A 25,589-nucleotide genomic window follows, 5' to 3' on the forward strand; every position below is an offset into this window, starting at 1 on the left:
GGTGGAGAAACATTTAGGGATCAAAGCACCTGATGCCAGGGATGATGAAGAAAAGGAATTCCCAGCTTCGTCAAGTGGAGTTGTAAGTGGAAACAAAACGATATCTTGTTAAATATATCTTTGATCTATAGGATGGTCAAATTTGATTATGTTTAAATATATTTTTGGTGTTACAACAGAACAAAAAGACTGAAGAAGAGTTTAATTGTCTCTGATGATGAAGAAGAGGTTGAAATACCAATCAACAATCAAGAAAACAAACAAACAGAGACCAGAGGAGAATCATGCAGTCCACCTGATGAAGATTCACACGAGAATGTGAATGATGAAAAGGTATGTAACTAAATGAATCTGATTGGTTTTTATAAAGAATATCTTTAGTGATTTAAAATGTCTTTTAAATTTATAGGTTGCTCAAGAAGAGGGAGCCACGGATGAGGTTCCACATGCTACTGAAGAAAACGATCCACAATGCTCGAATGTCAATGATAAGGTATGCTTTAGAAGAGATTTACAACGTTTTTAAAGGATTTTACAACTTATTTAAAAGTTTCTATAAAAAATTTACAACCTATTTTAAACTATTTATAGGTTTCTCAAAAAAAGGAGAAACAACATGAAGAGATGAGAAACATGGATGGGGCTCCACAGGGAACTCAAGAAAGTGATTCACAACGATCAAATGTGAATGATAAGGTATGCATTAATGAAAAAAGTTTTTTGTAATGTTTACAACATTTTTTAAAGGATTTTACAACTTATTTATAGGTTGACAAATGTTTCTACAACTTATTTATAGGTTGCTCAAACAGAGGAGGCACAACATAACAAGATGGGACACTCAGAGGAGCCGTCACAAGAGAGTGATTCACAACAATCGAAAGTGAATGATAAGGTATGCATTAGTTAAATCATAATAATTTACAAAATTATTTTACAACGTTTTTTACAAGGTTTTAGTACGTATTTAAATGATTATAATAAGACGTTTTCATGGTCTTCTGTGTTTTGCTAATTTATTTCTCTAGGAAGAAGAAGCTCGGCTAAAGAAGGAACATTCAGGTACACCATTATTTATTTTTTGTTAAAAATGATGTTTTTTTTTAATAATAAAATGGAACATCTAATATTTTCATGGTGTCATTTACTGTCCAAGATCGAAAACTAAGTGAGATAGAACAGAAGGAAATTGATGATAGGGTCATACTCTGGGCTAAAAACAAGAACTTCATTTTTATGATGTCATCACTTCACCAGGTAATCTTATAATAATTTGTTATTTTTCTCATAACTACAAAAACTAACGAAATTTATTATACATTACAGATTATTTGGTCCAATAGTTCATGGGAGACTGTTCATCACTTCAATTTGGTAAACAATGACAATGAGATAGGTTTAGCAAAACGTAAAGCACTGCTTGCTTTACATCCAGACAAACAACATGGAGCTAGCGCCGAACAGAAGTATCTGGCAACAAGCGTAATAAAGGTTAATTTAAAACAGTTTTTCAAAATAAATGCGAAAACAATTTTTTTATGTTGAATCGTTTCTTATTGCTTTTTTATTAATTTATTTTGCAGCAAGAATGGGATATCTACATCAGGAAAAAGCAAGTCTGAAAGAATGTAGTTAACATAAGTTCCTTTCTTATTGTAGTTATCTTTTTAAACCAGTATGTTATTTTGTAAAACAGTGATAACGAATGTGTTTATGGAACAGTTTATTAGATGAAGAATATTGTTAACTATTGCAATTTATATCCAGCTTGTTTCAAAGTGTTATAAAGGGTTTTACAAGGGTTTTTATAGGTTAATACGTTTTTACAAGATTTTTATAAGGGTTTTACAAGAGGTTTTAAAGTGTTTTAAAGGGTTTTACAAGGGTTTTTGTAGGTTAAAAGGTTTTTACAAGAGTTTTTATAGGTTAATACAAGTGTTTTATAAGGGTTTTACAAGGCTTTAAAAGATTTATGATGTTATTTCTATAAGAAGGTTTTAAGGTTTTTACAATGGTTTTTAAAGTTTTTAAAGGGTTTTACAAGGGTTTTTATAGGTTAATACGTTTTTACAAGGGTTTTATGATGGTTTTAAAAGAGGTTAACAAGTGTTTTTAAAGTGTTTTACAAGGCTTTTTGTAGGTTAAAAGGTTTTTACAAGAGTTTAATTTATAAGGTTTTACAAGGTTTTTTAAAGTTTTTTAAAGGGTTTTACAAGGGTTTTTGTAGGTTAAAAGGTTTTTACAAGAATTTTTATAGGTTAATACAAGTGTTTTATAAGGGTTTTACAAGGCTTTAAAAGATTTATGATGTTATTTCTATAAGGAGGTTTTAAGGTTTTTACAATGGTTTTTAAAGTGTTTTACAAGGCTTTTTGTAGGTTAAAAGGTTTTTACAAGAGTTTTATAAGGTTTTACAAAGTTTTTTTAAAGTTTTTTAAAGGGTTTTACAAGGATATTTGTAGGTTAAAAGGTTTTTACAAGAGTTTTTATAGGTTAATACAAGTGTTTTATAAGGGTTTTACAAGGCTTTAAAAGATTTATGATGTTATTTCTCTAAGGAGGTTTTAAGGATTTTACAATGGTTTTTAAATTTTTTTAAAGGGTTTTATAAGGGTTTTACAAGGGTTTTTATAGGTTAATACGTTTTTACAAGGGTTTTATGATGGTTTTAAAAGAGGTTAAAAAGTGTTTTAAAGTGTTTTACAAGGCTTTTTGTAGGTTAAAAGGTTTTTACAAGAGTTTTATAAGGTTTTACAAGGTTTTTTAAAGTGTTTTAAAGGGTTTTACAAGGGTTTTAAAAAGATTTTATATAGATCTTACAAGTGTAACAACTTTTTGAAAACGTAGTAACACCTTTCTCCAAGAATAAACGTAAAAAAGGTTTTATAACAAGTTATGAAAGTTTTTCAATAATATTTTTAAAAAAAGTCACAAAATACTTAATATGTTATGTAATAAAATAAAATAAAAACTATATTGGAGCCACACAACTACTTTTGTTGTGTCTATTTTGACCACACCGACGACATTTGTAATTTGTTGCAGATTTTCCATACTCCCATCCACTAGGTATTCTCTTTTTCTTAGGCCTGCCACTAGGAACACGAGAAGATGGTGGTCGACAAACAAAAGCAGCAACATCGGCTGGAACCTCCCATTGTGTCCTATCACCAACGGGATATATACTCTCTGAATATGCTAGCGTCCAACTGTCAAACAAAGATGTAATTTTAAAAAATTGTAAGAGTTTTCAAAGGTTTGCAAGACAATCAGAAGGTTTTTTTAGGTCTTACAAGGTTTTTAGAGGTTGAACAAGTTTTTACAAGACATGATAAGGGTTTCACAATGTTTTTATAATATTTTACAAGGTTTTTTGATGATTTTGATAAGAAATTGATTTACAAGGTTTTTAATGGTTATAAAAAATTTTAAAATACAGTTTTATAACTTGTTTTATATAGTAACATACCTGTAAAGTTAGAATATGACATACCTTTTGTTGGAGTATAAGGTATCAACATAATCATATTCGTTAAGATTAATATGTTTTGCAGCCGCTATTGCATGAGCACACGGGATTTTCGTGATATTGAACACACAACACGTGCAGTCTCTTGTTTCCAAATTCACAACATGAACCAACGTACCTCCTTTCACTTCAAACACGTGTTGATTCACTTGTGACACTTCAAGCCAGCGTGCAGTAGAATCATACAGTGTCTTTACTTGCTTCATCACATTCACAGTAACTGAATGCCTATTACGAGTACCCTTCTCATGTCGTTCATTGAACCATCTGGTAAGAGTAGACCTAATTGTATCAAACAAACAGACAATTGGATACTCACGACTTTCTTTCAACAGAGAATTCAAAGACTCAGCTAAGTTTGATGTCATAATGTTGTATCGATTGGCAGGTGCACAAGCATGTGACCATTTTTTGACATCCAAATCCCACAGATACTGTGCCATCTTGTTGTCAGCAAGAGACAGTTCATGGAACAATTGTTCAAAATCAAACCTTGTGTAAGCATAAGCTGCATCTTTCATAACTGGAATAAGCGTAGAGGATGACTTAAACCCAGTCTCAAGGTTTTTCTCCAAATGAAAAATGCAGATCCCATGATGAGCAAGTGGATAATTAACAATAAGAGCATTGGCAATTGGTGATGCACGATCTGATAAAAAAACTAAATCAGGTTCATCCGGGATAATTTTCTTCAAACACTTCATAAACCAGTCCCACGAAGCATCATTTTCTGAATCAACTACGCCAAATGCAATAGGATACAAATGAAAGTCACCATCTTGTGCTGAGGCACCAAGCAAAGTCCCTTTAAAATTTGATTTCAAATGAGCACCGTCAATACAAATCACTTTTCTCATCAACTTAAACCTCTAATTGACGGACCAAAAGCAAGAAATGCGTACTTAAATTTGTTGTCAGGATCGACCTCAATGAAGGTTGCAGAACCAGGATTCTTCTCATTTACCATGTACATCCACATTGGCAAGAACTCATAACCATCTTCAGGTGTACCCCTAGCAACATCGATTGCATGATCTTTAGCTCTCCACGCTTTTGAATAAGAAACTCCAATCCCATTGTCGTGTCTGAATTTTTCTATCAGTTGTTTAGGTTTAAGCGCAAGCTTCTCTCCACGAAAATGATTACTTACCATTTCTCCTAATGTCCTAGCAGTTGCTTGGCGATGATTAACCTTCCTTAGCGAAGAATCACAACAGTGCTCACTAACATACTTTTTAATAATAAAACTATCTGATGCCTTAACCCTAGTTGCACGTAACCTCCAACTACATTTTTCATCAATGCAACGAAGAGTATACCGTGTTGAGTCTGATTTCTTAGTCCGGAACTCGAAGTTATTCTCCATTGCAAATAACTGCATCTGCCTTCCCATTTCCTTTTTGTCCTTGAACAACTTTCCACAATACAAAGTATTTGAAGATGCAGAAATAGTAGAACCACCTACAGGAGCTGAACCTTCAGATATATTAGAGAAGGATTCCGTTTCAGTTCTAACCCTCTCCGGGATGGTTGAGTCAAATCCCATCTGCAAAAGCAAAAAAAATTTGGATTTGAATTGTTTTACAAGGTATTTTAAAAGGATTTACAAGTTATTTTAAAAGGTGTACTAAAAAGGGTTTTTAAAAGGGTTTTACAAGGTATTTTAAAAAGATTTTTTACTGATTTTCAAAGAATTTGTAAGGGAATTGAAAATACCTCATTCATGACATGACATGCAGGAGCTGAAACAAAAGTTATAGGAGCAGGGTTTGCAGAATACATTTGTACCTGTAATATAATTTTTGCAAATTTACAAGTTATTTTGAATCTTTGTTAACTTATTTACAAGCTATTTTAATGATTTGTTTACTAATTTACAAGGTTTCTTTACTGTTTTACCTCATTCATGACTTGATATGTAGAATAAGGATCTGTATTGCTCTCACTACTAATTGAGATGTTGCTTGTCCCCATCATTGGATTACTGCTTGTTTTCCCCTGTAAAGATAATTAAAACTGTTTACAAATTTGTTAAACCAGTTTACAAAATTGAATGTTGGTAAAATACCTTCTCAACAGTTACACATAGCTGAATACCGCCTCTGAATTCCGCAAGCTTTTTCATAAATGCTTGCACTTGCCTATCATTTCTAATATACATAGGAGTCATGTCTTTTGTAGAGGGTAATGAATAACTGAGTTTCACTATATTAATACCGACATCAATTCCAAAATCTTCTATAACAACAGCACACAAATCAGTGAAACACGTATCCTCATTGATAAAAGTAAGAGACCCTCCTCTTTCAACATCAAATTTAAAATCCCAACAATTGTTATTTTTCAATTTCCAAACACCAGATATGCAATTCAACTCAATCATTACGACCTGATAAAAAAGATAATGTATTATAATGTTAAACATATGTATCTTTATGATAGTTCACAAGGTATTTATAAAGTTCTTCATGGTTTTACAATATTTTTTAAAGGTTTACAATCTTCACAAAAAACACGGTAAATCAAAATTATTTCACTAATAGTGTACAATAGTTACTGAAGAACATAAATACAGTGAGAAGATGAAGAAGAAATTTTTACAATGGTTTTAGAAAGTTTTTAAAGGTAACACGAATTATAATTTTCAAGCAAGACAAATTCGAGAAAATAGATAAACACAGAATCGAAGCTCTTAATTAATCAATTCAGATTTGAAGACGAATTCGATGAACTTTTGGATCTAAACGGTTCAGATTTCAGAAGCGATTCGAACCTAATTGATGCAGATTGGGATGAGTCACAGATTTTTGATTACAGACTCGATTGATCCTCGTCGATTGAACTCGATTGAACTCGACGGATCTAAGATGAAGATATCGACGGATCTAAGATCTCATCACCTTTTGTTCGTCAGCTGTGAAGGTGACGAGAGCCGCCGAGATTTTTGGTTCGTCGTTCCCCAATTTTGTCTTCGTCAATTTGGTTCCTCAATTGGTCAATTTGGTTACTCATTAAGGGTAAAATGGTCAATTTCAGGGAAGCTATTAGGGAGGGGGCATTTTTGAAAAGGAGTATTAAAAAAGGGGCATTTTTGTGAGTCCCCCTAAAATAATATGATAAAAAGAGATATATTATTCTATCACATGTAATTCGAGAAAAAAGCATGTTATAAAGGACATCTACGTAATTATATGTGCTTTCCGACAGTAGCATATGGCTATTTTATTAATTATCCTCAAAAATTTCGCTATTTTGTGCATATTCCCTAAAAAAATATGTTTGTTTGACAATTTTGACAATTCACCATTAGAGGCAGAACTACAAGCTCTGCTAATGGCTATGCAACATGCCTGGATAAGGGGGTTCAGAAACATCATCTTTGAAGGAGATAACAGACTAGTCCCAAAGCTCATCAAGGGAACTACACGAGATTTTCAGTTACACAACCTGATTAGAGAAATCCAAGGTTGGCAAAGGCGTTTTACAAGTGCGATGATAATTTGGTCACCACGGGGATGTAACAGGGCTGCAGATCGTTTGGCCAAGGAGCCCATTCCGAATGATTTAAGTTTTGTAACCCACTTTTTATGTTCCTAGTTACATTGTTCAAATCCTCCATGAGGATCACATTTTATCTGTATAATAAAAGTGCTCTGTTTGATGAAAAAAAAAAAATTAAAAAACTAAAAATAAATAAAATTTGATATTTGAAATGGGGAAAATTCCCCAAAAAAAACCAAAGTAATTTTTATTTGGACGTTTAATGCCCAATTATTTTTGATTGGAATAAAAATACCTCAACTAATTATTCGTGGTCATAAAATACTTTGTATATAAACTATTGGTAGAATCAAACCCGCACGTTAACAGTCGTTAACGGACGTAAAGGAATTAACTAACGGCGTTAAATATCAAACTCAAATATGTTAATTAATATATACAATCGTTTAAAAAGGTTATGTGAATAAGTTGTTGTGGTCTAGTGGTAAACTGTAAGTGGTAAGCTTGGGTTCGAGTTGTCCACATACCTAATTTTGTCTTCCTTTTTTTTTTTTTTTTTTCTCTTCTTCTTCTTCTCTTCTTCGCCTTCCTCATATCTAAAAATTGGAATTCAAATTCAAATAGCTATAATTGGAGGTTGATTTCGGGGCTGGGGATTCTTAATTATCCTCCTCTGCGATTAGGGATGAGAGGTTTAGGGTTTGTAGAGGCTTGGTGAGTGAAATGATGGTTGGAGATACGAGGGTGATGGTTGATGGTGTGGGTGTACCGATTTGTTACTCGATTTGGAAGAGGAGTTGGAGGTTCTTATTCATGGGTTGGATGAAGTATTATTTCTTGGACGGTGGTGGTCAACGACGGGGAAGGAGAGTAAAAAAAGAAAAAAACAGAGATCGGCAAAGGAGAAGAAGAGAAAGCCGCACTATTCCACTGGACCACGTTAAAATGTTCATAAATTATAAGAACAGATTATATATATAGATTAAGTTATATGAGAATGATATTTAACGCCGTTAGTTAATTCCTTTACGGCCGTTAACGGCTGTTAACGTGCGGGTTTGATTCTACCAATAGTTTATATACGAAATATTTTATGACCACGAATAATTAATTGAGGTATTTTTATTCTAATAAAAAATAATTAGGCAATAAACGTCAAAATAAAAATTAGTTTGGGTTTTTTTGGATATTTTCCCATTTGAAATGTAGAGTGTTTGGTAATTACAATTATTTTTACAATTATAAGGATTTTACAATTATTTTTCTCGGAATATCCAGCGAACATAATCTGACTAAAGGAGACATTTTTGGTCAAATTCGAAGAAAGAACAAAAGGTACAAACACTTTCTCTCTGATCGTGTTTTTTTTCTTTTTCTTTTTCTCAATTTCAATCTTCTCGATTAGGGTTTGGAATTCTGAATTGTACTTCCAATTAGGGCTTTTAGAACTTCACTTTGATCTATAAGCTAATTTCAGGGTTTCATCTAAATTCTTTGTTGATTTGATGAGTTTTGGGATTTTCTTATCTCTTCTAAGCACCAAATCTGCTCAAGAGTCTGTAAATTTCCAAGAAAGTTCTTTACTTTTCAAAGTCTTGATCTTTTTGCAGATCAAATTATGGATCTTAATTTAGATGAGAATGAGAACCTAAAGGCTCGGATCAAACAACTTGAACATGGTAAGGTTTCTCTACAAGTCTCTATGTGGTAGTTATTTAGACCTTGGACATGTTTATAGGCTTATAGAAATGGGTTTTTACTTGAAGCTTATAATAGTTTCTAAACTCTTACATTTGCTTCTCTGAAGCCTTCTTGAAGTGTATTCTGCTGCATTAGTGAGTCATCTAGTCCAATCTATTTCATAGGAAAGCTATTTCTTATTCTCATGACCACTTAGCTTATCTGTTTCTCTCTGATCTTTTCCCATTTCTCTGCCTTCTCCAGATGCAAAAGATGATTCCTTTTAGTTGTTTACTTGTTTTTTCTTCTTACAATCTTAAAAATGGGTTGTTTTTTAGCAAATGGGTATGACCCAAGAAACATTTGAAGACATCACTTGTAGAAATGGGTTATGTACTTATATATGCCCGTGGCTACTGTGTGCTTTATGCGTGTTTGAAGATATTATGTATAATGGTTTTTGAGACTCCATGTTATTTCTGCATCTTGATTACCTGATATATGTTGAGTATGAACATAGTATTTTTTTTTATCACCAGAGCGTAACGAACTACAGAAAGATATTGAACAGTTGTGCATGCAACAAGGTGGACCTAGCATTCTTGGTGTGGCTACTCGGATGCATTTCCAGAGGTATCTTATTATCCCTCTTCCTGATTTGACTTAAGTTCGTTATAGATGTGTTAAATAAGAGCCTTGTTTCTAAATATTATATTAAATGATATTGGATGATACTATTAGGACAGCTAGCTTGGAGCAGGAAATCGAGAGCTTAAAACTGAAGTTGGCTGCTTGCACAAGGGAGAAACACAATCTTCAAGAGGAGCTTGCAGAAGCTTACCGTGTGAAAGTGAGTATCTTTGAAGCTTTTAAAATAAAATGCTTTTGATTTTAAGAATATTGAGAAACAAATGTTTACAAGCTGTCTCTTCAGACTCAGTTAGCGGATTTACATGCTGGAGAAGTAGCAAAGGTCTCTCTCATTTCATACTAATTTTTAATCTTCTTTATTTAGAACATATCCTCCTAACATCTAAATATTCTGATGTATTCTTTCGCTTCCAGAACTTGGAAGCAGAGAAGCAGGTTAGATTTTTCCAGGGTTCTGTGGCAGCTGCTTTTTCTGAAAGGGATAAGTCAGTAATGGAGGTATGAGAGAATTCCATCTCAGTCTAATGGGAAGAAGCAACATTATTTTGAGAATGTATTCTTTTTAACTTACTTTTTGATGTTCTTCTGACTTTGACCAGGCCGAAAAAGCTGAAGAGAATGCTGAAATGATGTCCCAGAAACTTGGTGAAATTGAGATGCGGTAATTGTAACCCTGTTCACCCTGTTTTATTTTACTAGCTCCCTTTCTTTAGAAAAAATGATGTTCTGTAGCTGCATCTGCTTATCTTAATCTCTCTAAAAATGATGCTCTATAAGTGTTCTTTAAACACTTTCCGCGCTCAAGAATTTAGCAAAATGTCGATGTTATTACCTAAGCCATGTGTCAAAAACTGGACAGACATACAGCTTGCATTATGCTTACTCCTAGCCTTGTGTTACTTATGTTTTTCTGACCTTCCTTGTTTGGTCCCTGGTGATGGTGAGACAGGTTGGAAGAACTTAGCTCAGATTGTCTCGTACAGAAGAGACTAAATGACACTTTGCAAGCTGACTTGGCAAAACTTGAAGAACAGACTAGAACATATGCACAGGTAATTTTCTTTTTCGCAACGAAATTCATCCCTTATAGCACATCACGTTTTTCTTCTCCTCGTTTTTCCTCTTAAAATTCCACAACTTCCGATCCATATATTTTACCTACCTCATAGTTATCACAGTTTTTTTTTAATATTCATGAATGTCAGTGACTAAATTCTTTCATGTTTTACTTGACCTTTCTATTCTCTCTCTCTGCCTGTTCAGGTGATTGAGAAGTTCGATGATATCCGTAAAGCTTCGCTCTGTGAGTCCCTTGAAATGAGTTTGCACAATAAGTGTGCAAGTTTATTGGATGATCCTATAGAATCATGGACGTTCAATGATCCTTCAACATCAGAATATGTAGTAAGTTTCTGAAAATATCTCCAATCCTTTTATTTCTTGGACATTGTCTCTAAGGCAAGCTACTTATTTCGTCGTTTGAGCGGTGACTATTCACCATTGGCTGGTAACGTTGGTTCAAATAGAAGACTTTTTTTGTCTATTGACTTTGACTAGCACCTCTGGATTTCAGCAAAATGAGTTTTCTGGAAAATACTGGTTTACATTTAATTGTATGGTTTCCGTAAAGCACGGATAGTAAATCCAAAACTACGACGGCATGTGGGAAGTTTTTACTTAGTAACGATGTAAAAGTTAGTGTTTACGAAATTTGCAATTTTTTACAGAAAACTGAACTCGTGCAAGCTTCTCACTCGTAATGTAAAAGTTAGTGTATACTCGATATTGAATATCCATATATTTTGTTTCTATCTGCAATTTGAACAACTCTTTTCAGACAGGCTGCACTAGAAGGAGAGTTGGGGAAGGTTAAGAACACTGTGGATAATCTTCAGAGTAAATTACGAGTGGTATGTATCCTTTCCTTCCTCATCTGTTTATCTTCAAGTATTACGAACCTAGATGCAACATTCACTAACTGCTGATATTTCTTACGCTAGGGCTTAGAAATTGAAAATCATTTGAAGAAGAGGGTTCGTGCGTTGGAAAAGAAGAATGTGGGTACTCAATGCATTATAATTCCTGAAGTCTAGGATTATTACTCTTATCCTTTGAGGTGTCACTATTAACTTGCATACAGATTGTTGCAGATAGGCTGATCGTTAATGGCATTACAGACATACGCCATCACCATTCCCAACTGAGGGCCTACATCATTGATTTACTTACTGAAGAAGGACTATACATTAAATCGATTTCCAAAAATGTTGAAGAAAAACTTAAACTTCACTCATCGGAAATACGGAATGTAGTGCCACTGCAACATGATTTCAAGCCTGATGAGTCTGAATGTCGGGATGTGCATATAACTACAGTTGTTGAATCTTGCCAAGTAACTAAGGTGTGATTGCTGACAGATTTTGCTACAAATTTTCCTCTTTATTGCTCTGCATTTTATGTCATTATATTTGTGTTTTGTTTAGGAAGGCATAATTTTGGACTTCCTCATTATTTGTTTGGTTATCTCAAACTGACATCGATATCGGCAACTGCTAATTTACGACGTAATGTCTAGAACCGTAGAGATTCCTAGATCTTAATTCCTCAACCGTAATGGACAATCAGCATCTAATAGCATACTTGATCTTTTATAATGTGAAAGTGGTTGGAGCTATTATTTGAGATTTGGATCATTACTGTCTCTTACAGTTTGGTCATGACTTTTTTTTTTGTTGTTGTAAGAGCGTTTCTCTTCTGAATGCAGCTTGCGGAAGCTAGTATTGCCAATATCATGGCTGAAAGTAGAGGGGATACATCTGAAGCACTTGCACAAGCATTACAAGAGAAGGTTATTCTCATTTCCTAGTGATCCATGATACAATAGTGGAGAAGATTCATAACAAAATTGCATCTCATGTATCGTGACTGTTGACTAGTCTTCAATGTTTAATGGAAGAAACAATCCTTGGGTCTTTTTTGTTCATATGAGTATGCTATATCATTTATTTCTTCTGTAGTAATGTGTATATATGATTTTTAATTCTTTTTGGATGTATTGTTAGGTTGGAGCTCTTTTACTTCTATCACAGCAGGAAGAGAGGCATTTACATGAAGAAAATGTCAATGCAGCTCTCCAGCAGAAAGTAGATGAGCTTCAAAGGAATATCTTGCAGGTTTCTTTTCTCTACATTAAGTTGTTTCCAGATGTTGAGATAGAAAAAAATAACCAGTTTACTCCTACCGCCAGTTCTGAATCATCTTGAAATATTCTTTTAGGTTACCAACGAAAAGGTGAGAACCCTTATGGAGTTAGCACAACTACGACAGGAATATCAGTCGCTAAGAGAGTACGATATCATCCTTTACTCATAACTCTTTTATCAGATTTGTTCTAGTTTTATTTACATGAAGTTCCATTTCTGGTGCTTACATGTTTACACACATGGTATATTCTGAATAGGTGTACTACTCTCTCTATCACTCTGTCTCGTCTACTTGAAATACATAGTACTATGTGCAATTTATTGCATAGTTGCTAACAATGTAGACAACCTGAAATGTTGTTGATATTAAAAGTTAGGTATTGCACGTCCTGTAAATGGTCTAAGTTGTCCTTTAAAACCAATTTCCCTCTATATTCTGTTTCAAAGTCAGAGATTTGCTTGGTGATGTTGTTTCCTTGTACCTGCCATACTAGTGACATTTCTCAGGGATGATACTGTGTTGTAAATATTTTTGAGTCTTATGTAGAGGTAACTGTTACATGCCTCTAAAAATACTATATCCTTGCCAGCAAATTGAGTGGTACAAGTGGGGAAGAAACAACGGAAACCAGTGGCAGGATAGGTTTCTCCAATGAGAAAGAGGGAAGACTAAAGAATATGTGGAAGAAGTCTTACATAAACCGTTGGATTGACCCAAGTTCAAGAGGCGGAAGTCACTTGAACATTGAAGCAGATTATGCCAGTAACATTGATTATTCCAGGTTTGGCATCCTACGTTTACACTGGCAAAGATTTTCTTTTATTGGTTTCCTTTGTCTAATCATATACTTGGAAGCATCTGCGATTTATCGCGATTGTTTTGGCAGAATGAAAGTAGAATACGCAGCTATAAAAGAAAACCTGGAAAGCATGGGACACTTGACTACTTCGATCCGCAGGCTTCGGCTAGCGCTCTTGAAGGTAATTTCAGCACACTAGAGTGATATGGACTAAGTTTTGGTTCTTTCCTGTTAGGTTAAATTTTAGTTGTTCCTGTTTACAGGTAAAGGAATCGAATGATACTGAAACAACTGCGAGAAGTTGCGAAGTAGCGATTGCCAACATCCTTGTGGAGGCAACGCATTTGAAGACTGCCCTTGGCATCTCTATACCCATTAGCTGGTCGGCGGAATCAGACATGGAATCAGTTAGTGATGGCGAATCGAGCTGTGAAAGGACGGATTCTGTTTCTGCTGCAGGATTTGAGATGGTGGAGCTTGTTATTCTAGCAGCCGAGATAATGAAAGAACAACACCATTGAAGTTCATTCTTCAGTTCCTTACATGATTTATTGAGGAACCTTTCATGAATTTCAAATCTTCATTAGTCTTGAGGATGGTTTAGTATTGAGGATTCGTGAGAATTTAATTTCAAATCTCTTTATATATTTTGTATAATCTCTCATAGGATGATTCACAATATATGATAAATAATATAGTTCAGTTTTCAAGCATCAAGTACAAGTTGAACCTCTTGAAGATGACTCATCTCCTTAGTTACCTCCAAGCTGAAGCTGGTGGACAAGTTCTTCATCGTTGGATTAGTTACAGTCACTCTGTAATGTCCATGCAGTAAGGAAATCTCTGGAGAAAACCCGATTATTGGACCGTCTTCTTCATCATTATGTTCATGGTGTTGGATAGGAATCTCTACAGGTTCTTGTTTCCACTCTCGGAGTAAATTGTCAATGAGATCCCCTATGTCTGTGTTGTTGAAATCTTTATCGGCAAGCGTTAATTTGTTGAAACCGGACACTTCAGGCCCTCCATATAGGATTATGGCTTTAACCGCAGGATGCGAGTAAGCTTCCCTAAGAATTTCCTCCATGTATTTAACCTATCACATAAAATGAACCATGGCTTGCTTATTATGTTATCTTAGCTCAAAGTTTCAAACTAGGCAAATGTGCATTGCATATATACCTGATCCGGGAACTTATCCATATCCACCTCCGTAAGCCAAACCGGAAAACCCAAAGAGCCTAATGTATCTAATGCGGATCTCATGTAAGCCAAGTTTGGCTGAATTGGAGCAAAGTGACCTTGTGCTCCAATTCCTCCTTTAATATTACTGTTTCCTGGGAATGAAACAATCTCTTGCATCCTCTTCACCATGTTAACAGGGCTCACAACTCTGTCTTTAGCATACTCTACCGTGTTGAATTCGTTCAGGAACAACGGTATATCAGGATCAATCGTGGAGGCCAAAGAGTAGACAATAGCTGAAGCGTTTCCCCCAAGCATGTTCTCGAAGTAGTTGAAATGCACATTCTCATTCATCACATCCCATCCAACTAATCTTCCTTTATATCTCTTCATAACCGAGTTGATTCGGTTGAGTGTCACATTCTTCAAATCTTCAGGATCCGTGATCGTCTTAACCCAATTTGGCTGCCAATACTTATCGTCCCACAAGACCGTATGTCCTTTTACTAGAACCCCATTTTCCGCCGCGAGCTGCATCATTGAATCAGCTAATTTGTAGTTCTCTTGACCTCTCACTGCCTCAGTTGCATACCATTTCATTTCATTTGTGAAGGAAGTTAGTCTAAACCGCGACACAAACCATTCTTTATAGCTATCACTTTCCAAAATTCGGTAGTTCATAGCACAGCCAAGGATGAATGATGGTTTGACTTGTTCTATGGATATCACCGATCCTTTTAATGCGCTTTTGTTCTGAAAACTCATCTGAAATCTCACTGTATTCTTCCGAATCTGCGATTTTTCTCAAAGTTTTAGATTGTTTGAAACGCTTATAAAACGTTTTCAATATATATATGTATAATACCTTTTCAATTATTTGGTCTTGTTGTAGCCTCCATTGAGTTTTGTTGAACCGTTGCATCCTCACATTTTGTACTGATATCTCCGAGGCCGCTAAGCCATCGCTCTGCTTCTCATAAATTCCTACATTAGTAGTGCCTTGAAGACAAATGAAAACAAATTTAATTATGTTCTTTTTACCTTGAAGAGAATGTCGATAGGGCCTGAGAAATCAGCGGTAATACCGCCTTTAAGCAAAGACCAGCATCCTCTTTTCGCCATAACTTCACCTCCGAAAACGTTTATCCCATTCTTCCCCCTAAAAGTCATTCCTACTTTCCTCTGACTTTCATTTCTCAACTTCACCCAAGCTGATTCAGGAGTTTTAAATCATAACTTTTAAAAAAAATCATAACTTACAACACAAGAAACAACAAAGCCAACATTTTCTTACCAGAAACGCTATATATGTTTCCTTCCTGAAGATCAACTCTCTCTACTACATTTCTGATTCCACCACTTTCGTTTATCTTGAATTCTTTGGATCCCTGTCCTACGGTATTGCCAGTTGTTTGTGGAGGCTCCATGAGGCACTTTCTCATGAAATTACATAGATTAAAAGCATTCTAGTCCATCAAACTTATAAAAATGAATGATATTTTTTGTTATACCTCTGATTGTAAAGACTGGTCGTAGGAGAAAGGATCCATGCAAAGCCCTGAACCAAGAAGAGGAAGAGAGATGAGAAAAAACACCAACTGGAAAAAGCCATTGTTGAATCTCTTCATCTTTACTTGTGACAACTTAAAAATGCTTAGTGAGATATGTATGAAGACCCTTCTTATGTGATTAATCCACTATCATTAAATAAGTAAACATTATATAGCACACAAAAGGTATATACAATTTTTTTTATAAATAATTCCAGTGGAACTAGTATAATTTTCCGTTAACTCTATAGAATTAAGGGTAATATTAGTAGATAGCCAAATTGGACACATAAATTAAGAAACTAGCAGAGAGAAAATTTTCTGTCGGAAAACAGCATGGATCTACCTTGTCTGAGGATGTGAAATAACAAAACCATCCTCCGTTTGTTTTGAGATCTACAGTAGGCGACATTGTTTCGTGATATTTTTCAAAATAGCACGTAAGATCTAAATTTCACATGTTATATTTAACTAAAAGACATGCTATTTAAAAAAACGTAATGAATTTTTAAGAAAAAACATTGTTACGTAGTGTTTTTTTTAAAAAAACATTGTTACGGAAAAATTAAACTTGAATAGAATCTTTTTATAAAGAAATAACATGTGATATTAATAAAAACCGTGAATTACTAGAAAATAAGAATCTTTTTTTTAAGAAATCACATGTGATCATAATAAAAAAACGTGTATTACTACAAAATAACATGATAGAGAAAGATATTAAACTGAATAGAGTGTTTTTTCAAAGAAATAACATGTGATCTTAATAAAAACCGTGAATTACTATAAAATAAGAATCTTTTTTTAAAGAAATCACATGTGATCATAATAAAAAAACGTGTATTACTACAAAATAACATGATAGAGAAAGATATTAAACTGAATAGAGTGGTTTTTCAAAAAATAACATGTGCTCTTTATAAATAACGTGTAATACCGGAAAATAATATGATAAAAAGAGATATATTATTCTATCACATGTAATTCGAGAAAAAAGCATGTTATAAAGGGCATGTATGTAATTACACGTGCTTTCCGACATCATACAGACAAGTTACCGTAGCTCATGGCTATTTTCTTAATTATCTTCAAAAATTTGGCTATTTTGTGCATATTATCTAGAATTAAAGGGGTTTTCCTCCTTTTTTGTTTTTCTTTGTTTTGCCTTTTTCATGTTCTTTTTCAGCTGTGTTGGTTTCTACATTTTTCAATACTTCAAAATTATATATTATATTCGAATTTTGAAATACTAGTACAATATAGCCGATAAAATGAAAAAAAAAAATCATATTAAATGAAATATATCTGTGCGAAAATAAAAAAGCATATGCCAAAAATATTAAATAAAAATTAATTAATAAAACAAATCAATGAAGAAATAATACCTCAATAACGTGAAGAGAAAAAATAAATTACTTTCAATCAAAACAAATAACATCTCACGAGAAAACACATTAATTTAGTTATGACCCAAAAATATGTGTGTGCATGGTTCATGTGAATAAAATCAAAAAGTTCAAAAATACAATTAAGACATATTTGTACAATTTTGATTAATGTAATTATGTAAATGAAAGCATCAAAAATCCATTACTATAAGAAATTTAATGTTTTAAGTCAACCCAAAAATTTTATGTGTCTAAACCCACAACAAAAAACACATTTTAACAGTGCTGGGGAAAGATATAAAAGCTAGATAAGAAATTCAGAAACATTCACGAATCATTATATCATATATGTTTCAAAACATTTAATTTTACTTAAATATAAATTTTCTTAGTTATATATTAGCAGTATTTTAATAAATGTGTATAGTAATTTATGTACAAATATTTTTTGTTTTAAAATATATTAGTTATTATTGAAATTTATTTTATTTGAAAGTAGTTTAAGTTGGGACAAAAAATGTGTATAACTTATCGAATATTTTTATAACAATTGTGACTATCATGAAACGTCTAAACAAAACGTATGACATTACATGTGTTAGTATCATAAGATACATTATGTGTCTAACTGACGTAGCGGAAAGATAGTAGCTGCAAATTCGATCTTGAGTTCGCTGAGAACCTCTGTTCTAAGCCGAAAACAAGAGAGATTAGAGTTTTAAAGCTCTGCTTTAGATTAATCAATAAAAATTGTGTCTTACAATCAAATAATCGATTCTCTTATATAGAGAAAGACACCGACCTATTACTTCTAAGAATTGTAAAGTTTCTATTATCCTAAGACTTAACTGAAACTAAAACTTAAGGAAAAACACCAATTCGTAATGTTAAAAGCAAAAGGGAAATAACAGAGTAAAAGAAAAGAAAAACACAAACTAAAGAGACACCGACTCAACACCCTGCATCATGTCACCCAGGGTTGGGAAAGATTCGACCTTGAATCTTCAAGCTCGTCCTGCGAAATGTCTGCTACAAGATGCTTGACATTGAACACGTCGGAACAACGAACATCTGAAGGTAGACAAACCCTATATGCATTGGCATTGATCTTCTCCAAAACCTCCAAAGGCCCATTTTTTCTTGCTTTAAGCTTTTTATTCTCGCGTGGTGGAATGCGGTCCGGAGTTAAGACAGCCCAAACAAAGTCTCTAACACTGAACTGCACATTTCGTTGATGTCGATCAATGTCAGATTTGTATTTTGCTAAAGAAACTTTCAAGTTGTCATGAAATTGAGAATGAATTAAAGACAAATCGACAGCAAAATGTACAGCCTGGCCATGCTCTCGAGTAGCATATGGAGTAACTCCGAGATCAACAGGTCCTCGAGGAATGATGCCATAAACAACACGAAACGAACTATAGTGAGTACTTCAATTAATTGCGTGGTTGTGAGCAAATTCTGCTTTAGATAACACTGTATCGAGTCCGAGGCGAGTTTGCCACTAAATGGAGAAAATGAATCCGGAATGCCATTTTGTGATCTGAATGTCACTGTAAATGTGATATCCCCAAATTACCCTTAATGAAATAACAAACGATTGGTACAACTAAGAGATAATAGTACAACTAGTACAGATAAGAGATTATAGGACAGCTAATACAAATAGTATAACTGAGAGATAGTTGGACAACTGGTACAAATGGTATTACTGAAAGATAATAGTACAATTGATACAATTGGTATAACTGACATATAAATAGGTACAACTAGGTACAACTGGTACAAATAGTTAAGGATAACTAGTACAAATAGTTAGGGACAACTGAAGCAAAGCAATTGTAATTCTAAACCCTAGCGTCGTCACACTCACTAATTTGTCTCTTCTTGCTTTGTTCACCGTCGCCGTTGCCGATTATCCATCCTCACCCTTCCTCGTCAAAATTTGTGAACCATTTTTTCTTACCCGTGCATTACAAAGCCCATTTTGGAGAGATCTAGATCGAGATTGTTGTTGGATATCTGATTTGCGAATTTGAGCATAAACTATGGTGATGGAAACGAAGACAAGGACAAAAATCGATCAAAAGAGCGAAGAGAGAGAAGAGAGATCCATGAAAAAGAAGAGATCTATGGTTAATGATGATGGAGAAGAAGAGATCTGGGATCAAAGATTCAAAAAATCCAGAAGAAGAGATCTAGGGCGTTGATGATGATGGTGGAGAAGAAGAGGAGAAGAAAAAATCCAGAAGAAGAAGGAGCGTGAAAATTATGTGGAGAAGATCTGGGTTAGTAATAGAAATGGCAAGGATACATAATTTATGGTTTAGGTTAAGGATTTTTGGACTTTTTACCATATATTTTGATTTAAAAGAAATGAAAAATAAAATTAAAATATAAGGGTGGCATATACGATTACTTTTATGGAGAAAATGGCATTCTAGCCATTGTTTCCACTGGATCCCATGATTTAATGTTTGTTCCAACCAAACAACGAAGCATATCTCCTGAAGAACGATTCCTAACTTCCGTTTGTCCATCCGATTGAGGATGATAAGCGGAACTCATGTCGAGGCTTGTACGCAACAAGCGCCAAAGTGAACGCCAAAAGTGACTTAAAAATCGAGAATCTCTATTTGACACAATTGATAATGGCAATCCATGAAGACGATAAATTTCTCTGAAAAATAAAGAAGCCACTTGAACTGCGTCTGTTGTCTTCTTACAAGGCACAAATTGCGCCATTTTTGAGAAGTGATCTACAACGACAAATACAGAATCATTGCCTCATTGAGTACGTGGTAAGCCGAACACAAAATCCATACTTATATCCATCCATGGTTTGTCGGTATTGGTAGCGGCATGTATAAACTGCTATTAGACGCATGCCCTTTTGAATGTTGACACACCACACATCTTTCGACAAATCGAGCCACCTAACGGCGCAAAGATGGCGAAAAATATGACTCTGTCAATAAATGTAGAGTTCTTTCCCACCCAACATGTCCTTCTTCATGAAGTTCCTTAATGAGTTGAAGCCTTAAACTACGTTCTAGCACACATAAACGTCGATCATGAAATACAAACCCATCTTGCAAAACGAAGTCAGAGCGAATTCCGGCTTCTAAATCAGTCCAAATATGTCCAAAATACAGTTCATGAGGATAAAGATCACTTAACACGACAAAGCCGGGAACAGTAACTTGTAACGTCGCAAGAAGATGACTTCGGCGGCTCAAAGCATCATCTACTTTATTCATACGACCCGAATGGTGTTTAATGACGAAAGTAAACTGTTGTAAGAAAGCAAACCATGATGCATGACGAGCAGAAATTTTGTCTTGACTACTCAAATGTTTTAGCGCATCATGGTCCATATAGAGGATAAATTCTTGATGGAAAAGGTAATGGCACCAATGTTTGATAGCTTGAACAATGACATAAAATTCCACATCGTAAGTGCTATAACGAGCATGTGAGCCTGCTATTTTCTCGCTAAAGAGCGCCACGGGACCCCGTGTTGACTTAAAACAGCTAGGATGCCGAACTTACACGCATCACATTATTGTAGCTCAAACACAATTGAGAAATCCGGTAAGGCCAATATTGGCGCAAACGTTAACTTCTGTTTGATAAGCTCAAAGGCTGTATTTGCTTCAGAAGACCAAACAAAAGTAGAACCTTTAAGGCAATCTGTGAGGTGGAGCAGTAATATTACTAAAGTGATGAATAAAACGGCGATAAAACGATGCCAATCCATGGAAGCTCCGAACGTCACTTATCGTTTTAGGTGTAGGCCACGATCTAATTGCATCAACTTTGCTGGGATCTACCTCTAATTCCTTGGCCGAGATAAGATAACTTAGAAAGAGAACTTGTGCTGCTCCAAAAATACATTTATGTTGAGCGGCAAAAAAAAATTTTCGCCGAAAGACACTAAGAACCACCACAAGGTGTAATAAATGGCTGGCCAAATCATCGCTAAAAATCAAGATGTCATCGAAATACACAACAACAAATTTACCAATGAATGGACGTAAGGCTTGATTCATCATGCGCATAAACGTGCTAGACGCATTGGCCATCAATTGGATTTATATATATTTTATTAATATTTCATTAAAATGAAAGAACTCAAACTTTAAAATGGAGACAAATGTGATTATAAACTTATAAGCATGGCCGGCCATTTCCTAAAGCATAAATAAACATGTTGGAACTGTATCTTTTTTTTTTTTTTGTTAATTATTGGAACTGTGTATCTTGTAAACTTTCTGGTTTAATTAAGCTTTCTTACAAGTGTTTTGAATTCTGTAAAAATATTGATTTTGGACGGTAATGTTGTTAACTTTCACATGCCTTTATATTTGAAAAATGCATAAAAAATAGATCCGGTAAAACCCAGCGCTTGGCCCATTACGTTTACCTGCATTATATCCAACATTGTGATCACATCATTTCCAAGTTTATACCACGTAAAAAATGTCTCATGTGAAGATGCAAAGTCAAAAAGTCAAGAAGAACAAAAGAAAAGAAATAGTCGAGAATAGTTTAATATAAACTCACCCAATCAAAGGGAAGTCCAGCAAATATAAGCCAACCTAGTGTAATGGTAAATAGATCCTGCCATGCATATCATTTACAGTTATTAATAAAATGACATTGCTATTTGAATATTGTTCAACAACACTTTATTTCTTACTTTAGTTTTTACACTAACTCTTTTTTTTTTTTTTCATCACACTAACTCTATTTTATAGTAACAAATAGAGTGATACATTAAACAACATTCCCGAGGAATGGCTCTTTTGAGCATCTATTTTATTTAAGCTGTTGACAAAAAAAAATAAAATAGAGTGATACATTGGAGAGAAACCCTACTCTATTTTAAAATCACTCTATTTTAGAATAACAAATAGAGAAATATATTAAAGATGGTCTTAGTTGTACCTTCAAATTACCACATATTGAATGTGTTAGTGCAGAATTAAGGGTTGTGTTGAGGAACACAGAGTAATTTATCATGAAAGCCAACACACATGAAAGACATATCACCACCTACACAAATATTTAAAATCAATCATAATCCATAAAACAATTTGTTATCATTATAAGTTGTGCGCATTGCAAGAGATTTTATTTAGTTTATAGATACTATGTTTAAGAGTCCATGAAAAAAAAATTATACCTTGTAACTTTAACAACTATCCTACCTTATTAGTATACCTTGTACATATAAATCATTGATGATTTGCAAGTACAATTGTTAGAATGCGATGTTGTGATGGCACCCTATATCAAAGCCTATCGGATAATTTTGCAGGTACTTCGAGAAATCGACGAATCGCCTTGTTGTGTTACCCCGAAAGAACAAAATTCTCGGAGAAACTTACGAAACTCCTTTCTTTCGTTTTTTCAAGACAACTTAAATTACTTGATTACCTTAAAGATTTCCTCAATGTAGCCTACAACCCCAGAAAACCCTAAAGACATTATAAGAAAACATATAACTAGACACCCATAAAACCCTAGAAGATATTATAACTCTAACTAAATCATCCAAGTGAATTAGTGTATGTCAGAATGTTGATTGACAAATAGATTAGATGAGATTTGTATAACCGTTGAAGATATGCGATGTGAATTGTATAACGATCCTATTAAAAGGCTAACAAACAAAATAGTAAAAAGTACCTGAAAGCCAACAGAGTAGAGATGAGGAAATGATAACATGGCTTCTAGTTCACCTTTTACAGATGTCCATAACAACAAAAAGGGGATGCAAATTATTCCTGTTATGTTAGAGATGAGATCAGTTTAAACATATTACAAACATTTTTTTTCTCTAGTAATTCTGCAAATGAATTTTTTACCATTACACCACATTAGTCCGAAGATATTGAGGCCACTAGATTTTCCTAAGATTACGAAGAAAAAAAAAAGTATGAAGAATGCAATTAAAGTATACCTTCATGACTAGAGTAAGATGTGAGAAATACTACCAATACGTGAAATCAAGGCAAGGTAGGTTGCGGTACATATATTTGCCGTGAATACAAGTCCATACCCATAACCATCAAACGATAAGTCTCTTATCCCAGCGATTATAGCACCTAATATAATTATTCCCACGCTGAAACAAATACTTGTATGAACAATATATATAACTAGAATTATACGTATCTAAAATTAGTTAACACAAAGCTTTAAAAAATCGATTTCAATTAAAATGTGTCGTATTATATAAGAGAGTAAACAATTACAGAAGGTGAAATATTATAGAAATTTATTTTTCAACCATACACTAAAATATAAAAGTACCTCTTTGGTTAGTCACCTAATTACAAAGAGAAGAATTTACAAAATAAAAATATGGTTCTAGAGTAACGAGCTAAAATAATAAGTCTTTTGCGTTGAAATACAATGTAAATTTAAATACATAATTTCAGTTAAATATTAATATTACTTGAAATTTTAATCGATTAGCTATTTTTAAAATTATAGATGTTATAGCTATAATTAATCCTCGTTTCTATCATATATTATAAAATTGTTTTAAAGATTAAAGAAATTGTCAAGTTGATTTACCAGCATAAATCCTACATAATAGCAATTCTAATCTTATTGGAAAAGTCAAATACCTAAAGATGATTAAAGCAGAATGCTTTTGACCAGCAAGGAAATATTCCATAATCATTGTAAAAAGTATAGTAGTTCGTCGGAGCGTTGTGTACATTGGAACATTGATATTACGTACGGACTCCATTGTTACTAGCTGTAATTGTTTAAAAAAAAAAAAAAAAAAACAGGAAATAAAATGTTATCTATGAGATTAATTGAAGAACAAGAAGGTACATTAAAAAAAAAAAAATCAATGCATACCATATAAAGTAGATATGTGAATGCAAGAGGGATCGTCTGAAACAACCTTTTTGTTGAAACAAGAGTAAACAAATTGTTGTTGTGCTCGCTCTTTGATCTATCATTATTGAATGATATGATCTTAAAATATCTCATCACATACAAAATTAGACATGAAGAAAGCATCTGCAACACAAAGAATGAGTATGAAAAGCGCACGGTACAAGCTTTTTAGCGGGTAAAAAAAGGTGAATAATAACATTATAGCTAAAAACGGTAATAGAAAGAACTAATAAAATGCTGAAAATAACGTTTTTGATAACGGTTTTTTGATTAAATCAAAGTCATCGTTAATTTTTAGAGTTGTACGCAATTGAGCATCAAGAGCAAATAAGTTACCTGAAGTAGAGTAATGACATTTGCACTTGGAAATCTGTATGAAGAAAGTGCCGCTTTATTGAACATTACTAATAGAACTGCAAGTAATTGGATTTGGAACTTATTATATATATGCAACAAATATAAGTATGTGAAATAAAAGATTTAAAGAATCATTAGAATATGCATGTGAGATTAAGATATACCAGCAGATGCCATGTAAGAGATGGCGGCGAAGACTCCTGTAGAGGACATGGCTGACGAAGAAGGTCTCTCTTTTTTGGTTTCTTCTCCAATTGAAATGTCTTTCATCGAAGGATCAACAACAATTGCTACCTTATATTTCTCTGATGACATCTTTTCACTCAACTACACTCTTTTTGTTATATATTATAAAAGTTGTAAGATATATATTACAAATTTATAACATTTTGGGTATATTAAAAGCGGATAGATGCATGGAATGGACACATCAAAAAGCTCTATCTAGAAACTTTTGATTTGCCAATCCACGATTTCACTATATGGGAATATATATTTGAACTTTTTGTTTCTATTAATTAATTATATATAAAAGGAAATATATATATATATATATATATATATATATATATAACTTATTTAAGAAAATTTCTTGCTGTAAATAAAGAACTGTATCTTAAAAAAAATCTAAATAAGAAAAAGAGAAAAGAAAAGTATACATGGTTTTGCTTGGTATAATTTAAACTAAATGTTTAATCTATAAAAAAATTACATTTAAGAAAAAGATATAATAATATTTTGTTATAAGTAGAAGATATCTTTAGGAAGTAAATAGAGATTTTTTACCTAGAGAAAAAAGTTTTTGTTTTATATATCCATTC

General features: G+C 33.5%; 6 protein-coding genes across 7 annotated transcripts in view; 3 read left to right on the forward strand and 3 right to left on the reverse strand.

Annotated features, from left to right (window-relative positions):
* Positions 1 to 301: 301 nt before the first annotated feature.
* On the forward strand, positions 302 to 1,622 carry LOC9319914 (J domain-containing protein required for chloroplast accumulation response 1). Its single transcript, XM_021032132.1, has 5 exons — positions 302 to 895; positions 1,029 to 1,062; positions 1,157 to 1,257; positions 1,327 to 1,491; positions 1,584 to 1,622. The coding sequence occupies exons 1-5, from the start codon at positions 833 to 835 to the stop codon at positions 1,620 to 1,622; spliced, it is 402 nt and encodes a 133-aa protein (XP_020887791.1). The 5' UTR covers positions 302 to 832.
* Positions 1,623 to 4,207: 2,585 nt separating this feature from the next.
* LOC110230340 lies at positions 4,208 to 5,681 on the reverse strand. Its single transcript, XM_021032951.1, has 3 exons — positions 5,429 to 5,681; positions 5,246 to 5,317; positions 4,208 to 5,075 (listed from the first exon to the last, which is right to left on the reverse strand). The coding sequence occupies exons 1-3, from the start codon at positions 5,504 to 5,506 to the stop codon at positions 4,386 to 4,388; spliced, it is 840 nt and encodes a 279-aa protein (XP_020888610.1). The 5' UTR covers positions 5,507 to 5,681; the 3' UTR covers positions 4,208 to 4,385.
* Positions 5,682 to 8,291: 2,610 nt separating this feature from the next.
* Positions 8,292 to 14,077, forward strand: LOC9319915 (paramyosin). 2 transcript variants are annotated; one of them, XM_002883802.2, is made up of 18 exons: positions 8,292 to 8,365; positions 8,641 to 8,709; positions 9,250 to 9,343; positions 9,452 to 9,560; positions 9,645 to 9,683; positions 9,776 to 9,859; positions 9,961 to 10,022; positions 10,311 to 10,413; positions 10,625 to 10,765; positions 11,203 to 11,271; positions 11,362 to 11,418; positions 11,502 to 11,762; positions 12,126 to 12,209; positions 12,424 to 12,534; positions 12,638 to 12,708; positions 13,155 to 13,346; positions 13,452 to 13,545; positions 13,628 to 14,077. In XM_002883802.2, the coding sequence occupies exons 2-18, from the start codon at positions 8,649 to 8,651 to the stop codon at positions 13,883 to 13,885; spliced, it is 1,890 nt and encodes a 629-aa protein (XP_002883848.1). In that variant the 5' UTR covers positions 8,292 to 8,365; positions 8,641 to 8,648; the 3' UTR covers positions 13,886 to 14,077. The 2 variants fall into 2 exon arrangements, with proteins under 2 accessions (XP_002883848.1, XP_020888055.1); XM_021032396.1 differs by lacking the exon at positions 8,292 to 8,365 and having other exon boundaries at positions 8,391 to 8,709; positions 9,457 to 9,560.
* On the reverse strand, positions 13,988 to 16,214 carry LOC9319916 (anti-sigma-I factor RsgI6). Its single transcript, XM_002885887.2, has 6 exons — positions 16,061 to 16,214; positions 15,844 to 15,982; positions 15,591 to 15,760; positions 15,415 to 15,516; positions 14,547 to 15,341; positions 13,988 to 14,460 (listed from the first exon to the last, which is right to left on the reverse strand). Exons 1-6 carry the CDS (start codon positions 16,175 to 16,177, stop codon positions 14,071 to 14,073), a joined length of 1,713 nt encoding a protein of 570 aa, XP_002885933.1. The 5' UTR covers positions 16,178 to 16,214; the 3' UTR covers positions 13,988 to 14,070.
* Positions 16,215 to 20,415: 4,201 nt separating this feature from the next.
* Positions 20,416 to 25,589, forward strand: part of LOC9322001 (F-box protein At2g14710) — a 6,889-nt gene continuing 1,715 nt past the window's right edge. The window contains exon 1 of the mRNA XM_021033050.1: positions 20,416 to 20,825. Coding sequence (XP_020888709.1) covers positions 20,801 to 20,825 — 25 coding nt within the window. The 5' untranslated portion in view covers positions 20,416 to 20,800. The remainder of the gene's footprint in view (positions 20,826 to 25,589) is intronic.
* Positions 21,839 to 25,083, reverse strand: LOC9322000 (nucleotide-sugar uncharacterized transporter 3). The gene is made up of 10 exons (XM_021033052.1): positions 24,933 to 25,083; positions 24,748 to 24,824; positions 24,370 to 24,534; positions 24,129 to 24,262; positions 23,490 to 23,620; positions 23,361 to 23,405; positions 23,182 to 23,279; positions 22,438 to 22,545; positions 22,054 to 22,110; positions 21,839 to 21,913 (listed from the first exon to the last, which is right to left on the reverse strand). The coding sequence occupies exons 1-10, from the start codon at positions 25,081 to 25,083 to the stop codon at positions 21,839 to 21,841; spliced, it is 1,041 nt and encodes a 346-aa protein (XP_020888711.1).

This window comes from Arabidopsis lyrata (genome assembly GCF_000004255.2).
Source record: "Arabidopsis lyrata subsp. lyrata unplaced genomic scaffold ARALYscaffold_3, whole genome shotgun sequence".
Lineage (NCBI taxonomy): Eukaryota > Viridiplantae > Streptophyta > Magnoliopsida > Brassicales > Brassicaceae > Arabidopsis > Arabidopsis lyrata.